General features: G+C 39.5%; 2 protein-coding genes across 6 annotated transcripts in view; one reads left to right on the top strand and one right to left on the bottom strand.

The window, feature by feature from the left end:
* Nucleotides 1–10,385, top strand: part of LOC133642202 (large ribosomal subunit protein uL3-like) — a 24,658-nt gene extending 14,273 nt beyond the window's left edge. Inside the window, exons 5-10 of one of the 4 annotated variants that reach the window (XM_062036277.1) lie at nt 756–942; nt 3,815–3,975; nt 4,849–4,950; nt 9,429–9,524; nt 9,592–9,711; nt 9,787–10,378. In XM_062036277.1, coding sequence (XP_061892261.1) covers nt 756–942; nt 3,815–3,975; nt 4,849–4,950; nt 9,429–9,524; nt 9,592–9,711; nt 9,787–9,840 — 720 coding nt within the window. In that variant the 3' untranslated portion in view covers nt 9,841–10,378. Of the gene's footprint in view, nt 1–755; nt 943–3,814; nt 3,976–4,848; nt 4,951–9,428; nt 9,525–9,591; nt 9,712–9,786 lie in introns of all 4 variants that reach the window. The other 3 variants (XM_062036279.1, XM_062036278.1, XM_062036280.1) reach the window with 3 other exon arrangements.
* LOC133642201 (testis-expressed protein 2-like) overlaps nt 10,126–13,390 on the bottom strand; it is a 52,197-nt gene continuing 48,932 nt past the window's right edge. For both annotated transcript variants that reach the window (XM_062036275.1, XM_062036276.1), the window contains exon 15: nt 10,126–13,390. In XM_062036275.1, coding sequence (XP_061892259.1) covers nt 13,262–13,390 — 129 coding nt within the window. In that variant the 3' untranslated portion in view covers nt 10,126–13,261.

Genomic DNA, 13,390 nt, shown 5'->3' with positions numbered 1-13,390 from the left:
CCCCCTCCACAGGCTCTTCTTAGCGGCACTCGCCTTTTGTTTATTTTTGGTTTAAGCGTTTGATACCTTTTTACCTGCACACTGCCTCCAGCTGTTGTCTGCATATTGTGATCAGGACAAACTTCTACAAAGCAAATAGCTACCTGCTGCCACCTACTGATATGGAAGAGTATTGCATGGTCACTCTGCCGAGCTCTAGACAGTGCAGACACGCAACAACGGCACATTTGCGGATTATAATTACTAGTTTGCAAAAAATATTTTTAACCCAATTAGGTGAAATTACGTAATCTCCCACGGCACACCGGACAATAACTCACGGTACACTAGTGTGCCGCGGCACAGCGGTTGAAAAACACTGATTTAAAGCACCTTTCACAGTAGTCAAAGGGCAACGTCCACCTGACCACGTGTAATAGGAGTAAACAATGTCACCCTCCTAATCTCACAGCTGCTTTGTGTTTACAACTCTGGCCACATAAAGCTGTTTCAAATGACAGTTTAAAAATAATTTTTAGGGAAGAACGTGGCTCTCCCTTCCAGACTTTGCCTTCATTTTGGCAGCCAGCAAGGTGGAGGTCAGCCAAGACCACTCGATAACATTGTGTGAAGGCCCAGCTTGGTAACACGATCAATATGCACTTTTAGGAGCTGATGCGATTGCCTGCTTTAATTGCTAAAACATGACGCTGAGAGGCAGATCGTGCCCTCAATTCTGGATTGAAAGGCTTTTTTTTATGCTCCCCTTTTTTTAGATGCGACTGCTGCCCATTAGGCAGAAGAAGGCTCACATGATGGAGGTGCAGTTAAATGGGGGGAGCGTCCCAGACAAGGTGGATTGGGCAAAGGAGCGGCTGGAGCAAGCCGTGCCCGTCTCGGCCGTCTTCCACCAGGATGATATGATTGACGTCATCGGGGTCACCAAGGGTCACGGCTTTAAAGGTTGGCCCACTCCTGCACTGCAAAAAGGCAGTGTTCAAAAACAAGAATAAAAAAATACCAAAAATTGGGGTATTTTACTTGAACTAAGCAAAATTATCTGCCAATAGAACAATAAAATTTGGCTTGTCGAGACTTTCCAAAACAAGTCAAATTAGCTAACCTCAATGAACCCAAAAATACCTTAAAATAAGTAAATTCTCACTAATAACAAGTGCACTTTTCTTGGTAGAAAAAAAAGAGACCTTTTTGCTCAATATGTTGAAAAATATTCTTAAATGAAGTAAATGCTAGTGCCATTATCTTGACATAATGATATGCGCTCGGCATCATGATTTTTTTTTTCATGCTTGAAGTAAGAAATGATGACTTTAAAAAAGTAGTTTTATACTTGTGTTGATGACACAGCTTTGCAACAGTTGATATTCTAGTTTCAAGCATGTTTTACTCAATATAGGTCATAACATCTCAGCAACAAGCTGTAATATCTTACTGACATCATTTAGGAGCAAAACACTTAAAACAAGTAAAACACTCTAACATAAAATCTGCTTAGTGAGAAGAATGATCTTATCTGACCGAAAATAAGCAAATATCACCCTTATTTGAGATATTTAATCATACTTAAATTTCAGTTTTTGCAGTGCACTCCTGCACTGCAAAATGTCAGTGTTCAAAAACAAGAATAAAACATACAAACATGAGGGGTATTTTACTTGAACTAAGCAAAATTATCTGCCGATAGAACAAGAAAATTTGGCTTGTCAAGACTTTCCAAAACAAGTAAAATTAGCTAACCTCGATGAACCCAAAAATACCTTAAAATAAGTATATTCTCACTAATACAGGTAAGTGCACTTTTCTTGGTAGAAAAAAAGAGAACTTTTTGCTCAATATGTTGAAAAATATTCTTAAATGAAGTAAATGCTAGTGCCATTATCTTGACATAATGATATGCGCTCGGCATCATGATTTTTTTTTCATGCTTGAAATAAGAAATTTTTACTTTGAAAAAGTAGTTTTATACTTGTGAGTGTTGATGACACAGCTTTGCAACAGTTGATATTCTAGTTTCAAGCATGTTTTACTCAATATAGGTCATCACATCTCAGCAACAAGCTGTAATATCTTACTGACATCATTTGAATGAATGAATGAATGATCTTTATTGTCATTGTGCATGTACAGGTACAGGTCCAACGAAATTTAGGTTGCTTCCCTAAGGTGCTTTGCATTTTAAAAAAAAAAAAAAAAGAAGAAGAAACCACACAATATACAAAAACAACACAATATACACAATATGCAATATGGCCTAAGACCACTCTAAGAGGCAATGTAAATAGGGATGTCCGATAATGGCTTTTTGCCGATATCCGATATTCCGATATTGTCCAACTCTTTAATTACCGATACCGATAACAACCGATACCGATATCAACCGATATATACAGTCGTGGAATTAACACATTATTATGCCTAATTTGGACAACCATGTATGGTGAAGATAAGGTACTTTTTAAAAAAAAAAAATAAAATAAGATAACTAAATTAAAAACATTTTCTTGAATAAAAAAGAAAGTAAAACAATATAAAAACAGTTACATAGAAACTAGTAATTAATGAAAATGAGTAAAATTAACTGTTAAAGGTTAGTACTATTAGTGGAGCAGCAGCACGCACAATCATGTGTGCTTACGGACTGTATCCCTTGCAGACTGTATTGATATATATTGATATATAATGTAGGAACCAGAATATTGATAACAGAAAGAAATGGGGGGAGGGAGGTTTTTTGGGGTTGGTGCACTAATTGTAAGTGTATCTTGTGTTTTTTATGTTGAAAAAACAGATACAGATGATTAAAAAACCGATACCGATAATTTCCGATATTACATTTTAACGCATTTATCGGCCGATAATATCGGCAGGCCGATATTATCGGACATCCCTAAATGTAAACACTTAAAACAAGTAAAACACTCTAACATAAAATCTGCTTAGTGAGAAGAATTATCTTATCAGACAGAAAACAAGCAAATATCACCATTATTTGAGATATTTAATCTTACTTAAATTTCAGTTTTTGCAGTGCACTCCTGCACTGCAAAAAGTCAGTGTTCAAAAACAAGAATAAAACATACAAAAATGAGGGGTATTTTACTTGAACTAAGCAAAATTATCTGCCAATAGAACAAGAACATTTGGCTTGTCAAGACTTTCCAAAACAAGTAAAATGAGCTAACCTCAATTAACCCAAAAATACCTTAAAATAAGTATATTCTCACTAATAACAACTGTACTACTATATGAGTACGTCTTTTCTCTTGTTTCATTGAAAATAAAACAGCAAAGTCCATTTGGCTGTCATCTGTTTTAATTACGAGACACAATTGTGTCAAAGTCATGATTTTTTTTCCATGCTTGAAATAAGAAATTATTACTTTAAAAAAGTAGTTTTATACTTGTGAGTGTTGATGACTCAGCTTTGCAACAGTTGATATTCTAGTTTAAGCATGTTTTACTCAATATAAGTCATAAAAACTCAGCATTATTCTCGGGCGTGGCCACCGCTGCTGCTCACAGCTCTCCTCACCTCCCAGGGGGGGTGATCAAGGGTGACGGGTCAAATGCAGAGAATAATTTCGCCACACCTCGTGTGTGTGTGTGTTTGACAATCATTGGTACTTTAACAATCTGTAATATCTTACTGAGATCATTTAGGACCAAAACACTTAAAACAAGTAAAACACTAACATAAAATCTTCTTAGTGAGAAGAATGATCTTATCAGACAGAAAATAAGCAAATATCACCCTTATTTGAGATATTTCATCTTACTTAGATTTCTGTGGGTGTGCAACTCTCTCTGCCGACAGGCGTGACAAGTCGCTGGCACACAAAGAAGCTCCCGAGGAAGACTCACAAGGGCCTGCGGAAGGTGGCGTGCATCGGAGCGTGGCATCCCGCTCGTGTGGCTTTCACCATAGCTCGAGCTGGTCAGAAGGGCTACCACCATCGGACTGAGATCAACAAGAAGGTGTGTTTTTTATTCCAGCGACTTGCTTTGTCAATAATGATGGATGTTGTAATGCAGTGTTTTTCAACCACTGTGCCGTGAGAGATTATGTAATCTCACCTAATTGGGTTAAAAATATTAGTTATTATAATCCGCAAACAATGTGCCGTTGTTGAGTGTCGGTGCTGTCTAGAGCTCGGCAGAGTAACCGTGTAATACTCTTCCATATCAGTAGGTGGCAGCAGGTAGCTAGTTGCTTTTTCATGATCACATTATGCTGGAGGCAGCAAGGAGGTAAAAAGGTATCTAACGCGTAAACCAAAAATAAACAGAAGGCGAGTGCCGTTAAGAAAAGGCATTGAAGCTTAGGGAAGGCTATGCAGAACGAAATTAAAACTGAACTGGCTACAAAGTAAACAAAAGCAGAATGCTGGACGACAGCAAAGACTTACTGTGGAGCAGACGGCGTCCACAAAGTACATCCGAACATGACGTGACAATCAACGATGTCCCCACAAAGAAGGATAGCAACAACTTAAATAGTCTTGATGGCTAAAACAAAGCAGGTGCGGGGAATAGCGCTCAAAGGAAGACATGAAACTGCTACAGGAAAATACCAACAAAACAGGAAAAGCCACCAAAAATAGGACGGCAAGACAAGAAGTAAAACACTACACACAGGAAGACCTCAAAATAAGTCACGGCGTGATGTGACAGATCGTGACAGTGCACCTACTTTGAGACAAGAGCTATAGTGATGCACTTTTTATTGTCAATATCAGCTACTGAATTTTATTTTTTCATGATTTCTGCTGGTGGTGTGCCTCAAGATTTTTGTGCCTTGGCTCAAAAAAGGTTGAAAAACACAATTATCTTTAAGCGTTCTGTCCTCAGATCTATCGAATCGGCAAAGGTGTTCACATCCATGAGGGAAAGGTGATCCGGAACAATGCCTCCACTAACTACGACACCAGCCAGAAGAGCATTACCCCCATGGTATGTACATAATGCATGTGTGCATACCAGGGGTGTCCAAAACAAAAAAATCAAAGAACTTGGGGCCAATTTGATATTATCCATTTTTCTTTGGGGTTTTTTTAATCTACTAAAACCAAATAGAAGTCGTTATTTAGTGTGATACATTTTTCCACATAACTCTTTTTCTTTTTCTTACATACAGTCGTGGTCAAAAGTATACATACACTTGTAAAGAACATAATGTCATGGCTGTCACCTTTCCTCCTCCAAACATATTGCTGGGTATTGTGGCCAAACAGATCCATTTTTGTTTCATCTGACCACAGAACTTTCCTCCAGAAGGTCTTATCTTTGTCCATGTGATGTCAGATGAAACAAAAATAGAGCTGTTTGGCCACAATACCCAGCAATATGTTTGGAGGAGAAAAGGTAAGGCCTTTAATCCCAGGAACACCTTTCCTACCGTCAAGCATGGTGGTGGTAGTATTATGCTCTGGGCCTATTTTGCTGCCAATGGAACTGGTGCTTTACAGAGAGTAAATGGGACAATGGAAAAGGAGGATTACCTCCAAATTAAAATCATCAGCCCGGAGGTTGGGTCTTGGGTGCAGTTGGGTGTTCCAACAGGACAATGACCCCAAACACACGTCAAAAGTGGTAAAGGAATGGCTAAATCAGGCTAGAATGAAGGTTTTAGAATGGCCTTCCCAAAGTCCTGACTTAAACGTGTGGACAATGCTGAAGAAACAAGTCCATGTCAGAAAACCAACACGTTTAGCTGAACTGCACTAATTTTGTCAAGAGGAGTGGTCAAAAATTCCACCAGAAGCTTGTGGATGGCTACCAAAAGCGCCTTATTGCAGGTAAACTTGCCAAGGGACATGTAAGCAAATATTAACATTGCTGTATGTATACTTTTGACCCAGCACATTTGCTCACATTTTCAGTAGACCCATAATAAATTCATAAAAGCAGCAAACTTCATGAATGTTTTTTTGTGACCAACAAGTATGTGCTCCAATCACTACATCACCAAAAAATCTTAGAAATGATTGGAAACTCAAGACAGCCATGAAATTATGTTAAAGTTAAAGTACCAATGATAGTCACACACGCACTAGGTGTGGAGAAATTTGTCCTCTGCATTTGACCCATCCCCTTATTCACCCCCTGGGAGGTGAGGGGAGCAGTGAGCAGTAGCGGTGGCCGTGCCCGGGAATCATTTTTGGTGATTTAACCCCCAATTCCAACACTTGATGCTGAGTGCCAAGCAGGGAGGTAATGGCTCCCATTTTTATAGTCTTTGGTATGACTCAGTTTCAACTCACAACCTACCGATCTCAGGGTGGACACTCTAACTACTAGGCCATGTTGTTTACAACTTTGGACCACGCCTGTATTCCTAATAATTTTTCATAATGCCACCCCTAAAATTCCACATCAAGTGGTTACACTTTGACAACCATCTGGATGTTACCGTCTGTGACCCAACTAAAAGAACCTGCCTGAAGGAAATTGGATTTAAAAAACAGAAAAGCTAAACGAAAGCCGTCTTTGACACCATCCATCTTCTTCCGCTTACCCGAGGTCGGGTCGCGGGGGCAGCAGCTTAAGCAGGGAAGCCCAGACTTCCCTCTCCCCAGCCACTTCGTCCAGCTCCTCCTGGGGGATCCCGAGGCGTTCCCAGGCCAGCCGGGAGACATAGTCTTCCCAACGTGTCCTGTGTCTTCCCCGTGGCCTCCTACCGGTCGGACGTGCCCTAAACACCTCCCTAGGGAGGCGTTCGGGTGGCATCCTGACCAGATGCCCGAACCACCTCATCTGGCTCCTCTCGATGTGGAGGAGCAGCAGCTTTACTTTGAGCTCCTCCCGGATGGCAGAGCTTCTCACCCTATCTCTAAGGGAGAGTCCCGCCACCCGGCGGAGGAAACTCATTTCGGCCGCTTGTACCCGTGATCTTGTCCTTTCGGTCATAACCCAAAGCTCATGACCATAGGTGAGGATGGGAAAGTAGATCGACCGGTAAATTGAGAGCTTTGCCTTCCGGCTCAGCTCCTTCTTCACCACAACGAATCGATACAGCGTCCGCATTACTGAAGACGCCGCACCGATCCGCCTGTCGATCTCACGATCCACTCTTCCCTCACTCGTGAACAAGACTCCGAGGTACTTGAACTCCTCCACTTGGGGCAGGGTCTCCTCCGCAACCCGGAGATGGCACTCCACCCTTTTCCGGGCGAGAACCATGGATTCGGACTTGGAGGTGCTGATTCTCATCCCAGTCGCTTCACACTCAGCTGCGAACCGATCCAGCAAGAGCTGAAGATTGTGGTCCTAGCCATCAGGACCACATCCTCTGCAAAAAGCAGAGACCTAATCCTGCAGCCACCAAACCAGATCCCCTCAACGCCTTGACTGCGCCTAGAAATTCTGTCCATAAAAGTTATGAACAGAATCGGTGACAAAGGGCAGCCTTGGCGGAGTCCAACTCTCACTGGAAACGTGTCCGACTTACTGCCGGCAATGCAAGGTCATTGACACCTTAACAGACAAAACAAAGTTACAATGGGCTAAGGACTATGGATGACTGACTAATCACAAATCTACATTGGACAAAGCGATGATGTTGGACCTTTTGTTTGGTGCTGTTGCAATGTGGAAGAAGACCATAGTCATTGATGATGTGAGGCTGCATGTCAGGTACTGGCACTGGGGAGATGGCTGGCATTACATCTTTAATAACTGCACAAATGCACATTGACTTTTTGGACACTTCCTTACTCCATCAATCGAAAAGATGTTTGTGGAGAAAATGATCATCTTGCCGTAGAGCAAAAACTGAAGACTTTCCTTGAAGAAAGATACGTAAGCTCGACGTCATTGCCTGCAAACAGTCCATATCTCAAACCAATTAAAAATCTGTGGTGGAAATGAAAGAAAATGGTCCATGACAAGGAGTCCAAACTGCAAAGCTGATCTGAAGGTTGGAGAACGATTGATGAAGACTACTGTTTGTGACTCTTTAAGTCCATGCCTCAGAACTGCAAGCTGTTGTAATTTTTTCACTGTTTTAAAAATGAAACTACATTTTCTTGATTTCCTTTGTTTCTTGAAACCAGAAAGTTGCCTTTGAATGACTAAACACGTTACTGTAACACCGTTAGTTTCGGCGGTAAATAGTAATCTAACGCGTTATTTTTTATATTCAGTAACTCGGTTACCGTTACTACATGATGCGTTACTGCGTTATTAGTATCGGCTAGAAACTGAGAAGATCCTGAGTGTGTTTTATTGGAGCGCTGCAGAACAGGCGACGGAGAAGAGGCACGCTCTGTGTGTGTGTGGGGCGGGGGTGTTTACTAACAAGTCATCATGGCGAAGCCCAAGCTGAGTTTCTTAACATGGAGATATTCTCACTACTTTTCTTTTGTCGACCACAAAGAAAATAACATTTTAGTTAAATGTAAGTTGTGTGTCTTGGATCAAAGATCCTATTTACTGCCCAAAACAGCAATTCAAATCTTCTGAAACAGCTACAAAAGCAACATGCTTCGACGAAGCTAGCAAAGAGAGACACACTTCACCTCCTAAGCAACAGCGGCTGGATTTTAGCGAGGCACTGCTAGCCAGGACAATATTGATAGAGCCATTGCAGCCAGCTAATTAGCATGATACCGACGTCAAATGGCACCTGGACAGTGAGTACATAAAAATGGAAAGCGAGCTAAAGAAAACACTCCAAACTCTGCCTCTGCTCATCATTCCTTATATACTCTTTCATTCTAGACTTCATTCTAGACTTCTAGAGTGTTTGATTATCACATCACTCTAAATGTATAGACTATAAAGTTCACAAACAGATAAAGAGGGATGCTAGTGGGCCAGGCCAATCTTTCCTTATCTCTAAACTAAAACTGGGGAAATCGGAGTTACTTTTGAAATAAAGTAACTAGTAACTAACTAGTTACTGGTTTTCAGTTACTAACCCAACACTGCTCACGACAGTCTATCATGTTCAATTCATAACAAAATCAGCCGATTCTATGATTTTTGGCAAGGTTTAATAGCAATCAGTCATGCTGCCATTTATCAGCTTAGCCTTTGGCAATGTAACGTAATTATTTTTACTGTAATAATAATGTACTGTAATTTACAGCTAAAAGATGTGTGCTTTTTCAAATTTGGTAAGCCTACCATTAATATTTTGTCTAGTTCGCTAGCTTGCTATTGACATCTTCATTAAATACCTTGAATTGTGATTTTTGCCAATTTGCTCTTATAAAACAAACTTATTTTGTGAACAATTTAATATTTCAATACATTAAAAACAAAACAATCTCAGAATATCAACAAAATATACTATCCCTTTTATTAAAATTTGAATTGTGGTTTTTACCAATTGCTCTTGCCAGTCAGAATGAACTTATTTTGTGAACAATTTTGAATACAATACGACTCAACATTAGTGATACCAAGTCGGTTTCTTTACGCTTTAGGGGGGGTTCCCACACTACGGTGATGTAAATAACGATTATGTTATGGTGAAGGGCTGTGTGGTCGGCACCAAGAAACGCGTCCTCACCCTCAGGAAGGTAAACGCATACTTGGAATTCACAGTAACTATCGTGATATGGTAATTGACCTTGTTTTTTTCTGAAGTCTTTGCATGTGCAAACGTCTCGCAAGTGGACGGAAGCCATCGAGCTCAAGTTCATTGACACCACGTCCAAATTTGGTCACGGTCGCTTCCAGACCGCACTGGAGAAAAGAGCATTCATGGTTCTATTGGCAGTCAATTCTCCTTGTTTTATTTGTGGCATTGCCATGCATGACCCTTGACCTCTTCACCTTTAGGGCCCTCAAAAGAAGGATGCCCTGAAGATGCTGCCAGAGGAGACTCAAATTTGACTTTTCAAGATGAAGCTCAATTTTCATGCAGAAAGATCTCACCAACAGGATTGTTTTTGAATATTTATTGAAAAAAAACAGGCATCAACACATTTTAGTGGCAAAACTTGCAGAAAATAACAGTAATAGACTGGTAATTTTTTGGGAATTTTACCTTAATTCCCTTTACTGTTTTTTAATTTGTGATTTTGTATACAAATCCTATAGTAATGGATTGCATTTATATAGGACTTTTCTCCTGTGACTTTCCATATTTCTATTAAGTATCACTGATTAAAAAAAAAATCAGACAATTCCAGTTAATTATTATTAACAATTTGTGTAAGCCTCAAAATCCAACGCTGAACTTTCCATGCAAATTCACCAGAACGTTTACCACCATTGGCAACCTTCTCACCCCTTGATGGTCGGTTGTAACCTTTATCAATAGAGAAGACAAAAGTAGGGATGCAACAATTAAGGATTTTGACTGTACAATTACGATTAGTCGTTGTTTCTCAATGATAATTTCTTAATTACGGTCGGAAATAACAGTAAGCTAATATAACCATCATAATAACAGTACAAAATATCAATAAAAAATAATACATTTATTAATATTGATCCCCCAGGTTCACGATGATCATTTCTTAGATTTTGGTTACTGTCGGAAATAACAGTAAACTAATATAACCATCATAATAACAGTACAAAATATTAATACAAAATTTAAAGCTGCAAGCAGCGATGGACGGGACCGACTTTGAAGGCTCATAAAATCCAAACCGGAGCAGTAATTAAAACGCTTTCATCACTTTTAATCAGAAGGGTTCAATCTCTGTGCTAATTTGAAGCCCGACAAACGCGCTCAGAGGAGATAATGTTTGAAAAAAGGGGATAACTTTTGTTTTGAAGGGGGAATTGCAAACTTCCTGTTAATTTTTGCTGGGGGTTGTCAAGTGTATGAAATATAGGTCTAAGTGAGACCCACATAGAGGTTTTTGTTTCATGTCTCTACGACATTCCTACTAGGAGTTTACAGGCAGTTTTGTCTGTTTTCTTCCTAGGGGGCGCTGCAGCGCAATTTTGAGTTTTGGGGTTTCGTTTTTTGATTAGGTCGCAATTGTGTGTGTCCAATTTGGTGAGTTTTGAAGCATGTTACGGGGGTCAACAGCTCAAAGGGACGGCGGTATAATAATAAAACGCTAGAAATTCAATAGGGTCCTCTGTCCCAAAGGGACTCTGTCCCTAATAATAATTTATTAATATTTATTAACAATGATCATTTCTCAATTTTGGTTACTGTCGGAAATAACAGTAAACTAATATAGCCATCACAATAACAGTACAAAATATCAATAAAAAAATAATATATTAATATTGATCCCCCAGTGTTTCTTGTGGGTAATTAATAGCTCGAATGCATTTAATTGGATCCCATTGTGGGATCTGAGCCGATGATGTCGTTGTGGCTTGTGCAGCCCTTTGAGACACTCCTGAAGTAAAGTAGAAGTAAACATTGGTTATTTTCCTAGTTTTTTTGCTTTATTAACTTACAATGCCTAAAGTAACAGGAGTATATGTAGCTGTTTCATTACATTTTCGAATGCTTTTAAGTGACAAACATTTTACAGTTTTTAAGTCTTTCACTTTGAAGCGTAATGCTGCACCCATAATGTATTAGCTGCAACTTTCTTTTGGCGGGTTTTTGCAAATGAATGATTGTCTTCAATGACTCCCTGGTTACTTTTTTAAAAAATGTTCCCACACTGCTACTTTCAGGTTTTCTTTTGGTGGGAGCAGTTCGCTCCTTTTTCCTGCTGCCATTTTTAAGCTAATGTATAGCACACTACTTCTCTCGCCAAGTGCGTATAAGAGCCATTTGTGCAGGTTTTACTTAAGAAAAAAAAATTCTGGAGCCTTTGCGCTCAAATAACCGTGACCTTTTTATCACGGTTAATAGTAAAACCGGTTAATCGTTGCATCCCTAGACAAGAAGTGACTATCCCATTAGAGCAGGCCTGGGCAATTATTTTGACTCGGGGGTCACATTTAGAGGAAAAAAATGTGTCTGGGGGCCGGTATATCTATTTTTAGGAACACTAATACAAAACCTCACAATAATGTCTGATTGAATGCTAAAAACTTTATGACAGACCGCCTTAAAAAAACGTAATGGAATTTTAAATGTTTCTATGAAGGATAAAACACTGAATATTGACAGCATATGAACGCCACACCCCCTTTCGATCGACATATTTTACAATCAAGGGAAACGCAACAAAAATGCAACAAACAGTGAAATATGAACGCGAAGGGTACAAAATAAACCCACCTACAATCTGATATATGTGATATATCACTAAGCTTTAGAACTTTGTCGTGAAAATCTCCTTCCGCGTCTGTGGAAACGCTTCCCGCCCACACTGCTTGGTGACTCGTCTGAGCTGCTGTGACGTAGATGACCATAGTAACTAATTAGATGACCATAGTAACTAATTAGATGACCATAGTAACTAATTCGATGACCATAGTAACTAATTCAATGAGCATAGTAACTAATTCGATGACCATAGTAACTAATTTGATGACCATAGTAACTAATTTGATGAGCATAGTAACTAATTAGATGAGCATAGTAACTAATTCCATGAGCATAGTAACTAATTAGATGACCATAGTAACAAATTAGATGACCATAGTAACTAATTCGATGACCGTAGTAACTAATTCGATGACCATAGTAACTAATTCGATGACCATAGTAACTAATTAGATGAGCATAGTAACTAATTCGATGAGCATAGTAACTAATTCGATGAGCATAGTAACTAATTCGATGACCATAGTAACTAATTAGATGACCATAGTAACTAATTAGATGAGCATATTAGATGAGCATAGTAACTAATTCGATGACCATAGTAACTAATTCGATGACCATAGTAACTAATTAGATGAGCATATTAGATGACCATAGTAACTAATTAGATGACCATAGTAACTGGTACATCATCCATAAGAGCAGATTCCAAGCATTGAAAGACTTAGTATAGTTGAAGACTTGCGGTCATTAGAAAACATGACTGCACATCATAATGGCAGCTACACTTTACATCTTAAAAGATCTAAAAAAATTCTTTGGGAATGTCCGGCTGGCCAGATTGAAAAGCTTAACAGGCCGCATGTGGCCCCCCGGGACTTAATTTGCCCAGGTCTGCGTTAAGAGGTTCTGCTGTTATGTTCCATGTCGTCATTATAAACACACTCTTATCAACTATTAATACTGTAAAAAAGAAAGAAAATCAACTTTAACTTGACCATCCAGTTTGCCTCCAAAGCATGCAAATATAAGTGAAAGATTATAATAAGCGAAGTAAAATTAGAGAGAGCAACATCCCGGTCTTCTACGGCCTTCATAATAAGACACATCCCCCTAACTTCAGTCTTGAGGCTCCATGGAGGATTGACGCGAGGTGCTTGAAGACCGTTTGGCTGCCGGTGGGTTGTCCGGGCCAGCAGCCATCAGGGGCACATAAACATCATTCATGTTGGGCATGACAAACATGTT

This window comes from Entelurus aequoreus, linkage group LG25 (genome assembly GCF_033978785.1).
Source record: "Entelurus aequoreus isolate RoL-2023_Sb linkage group LG25, RoL_Eaeq_v1.1, whole genome shotgun sequence".
Lineage (NCBI taxonomy): Eukaryota > Metazoa > Chordata > Actinopteri > Syngnathiformes > Syngnathidae > Entelurus > Entelurus aequoreus.
This window is presented reverse-complemented; position numbering and strand designations above follow the sequence as displayed.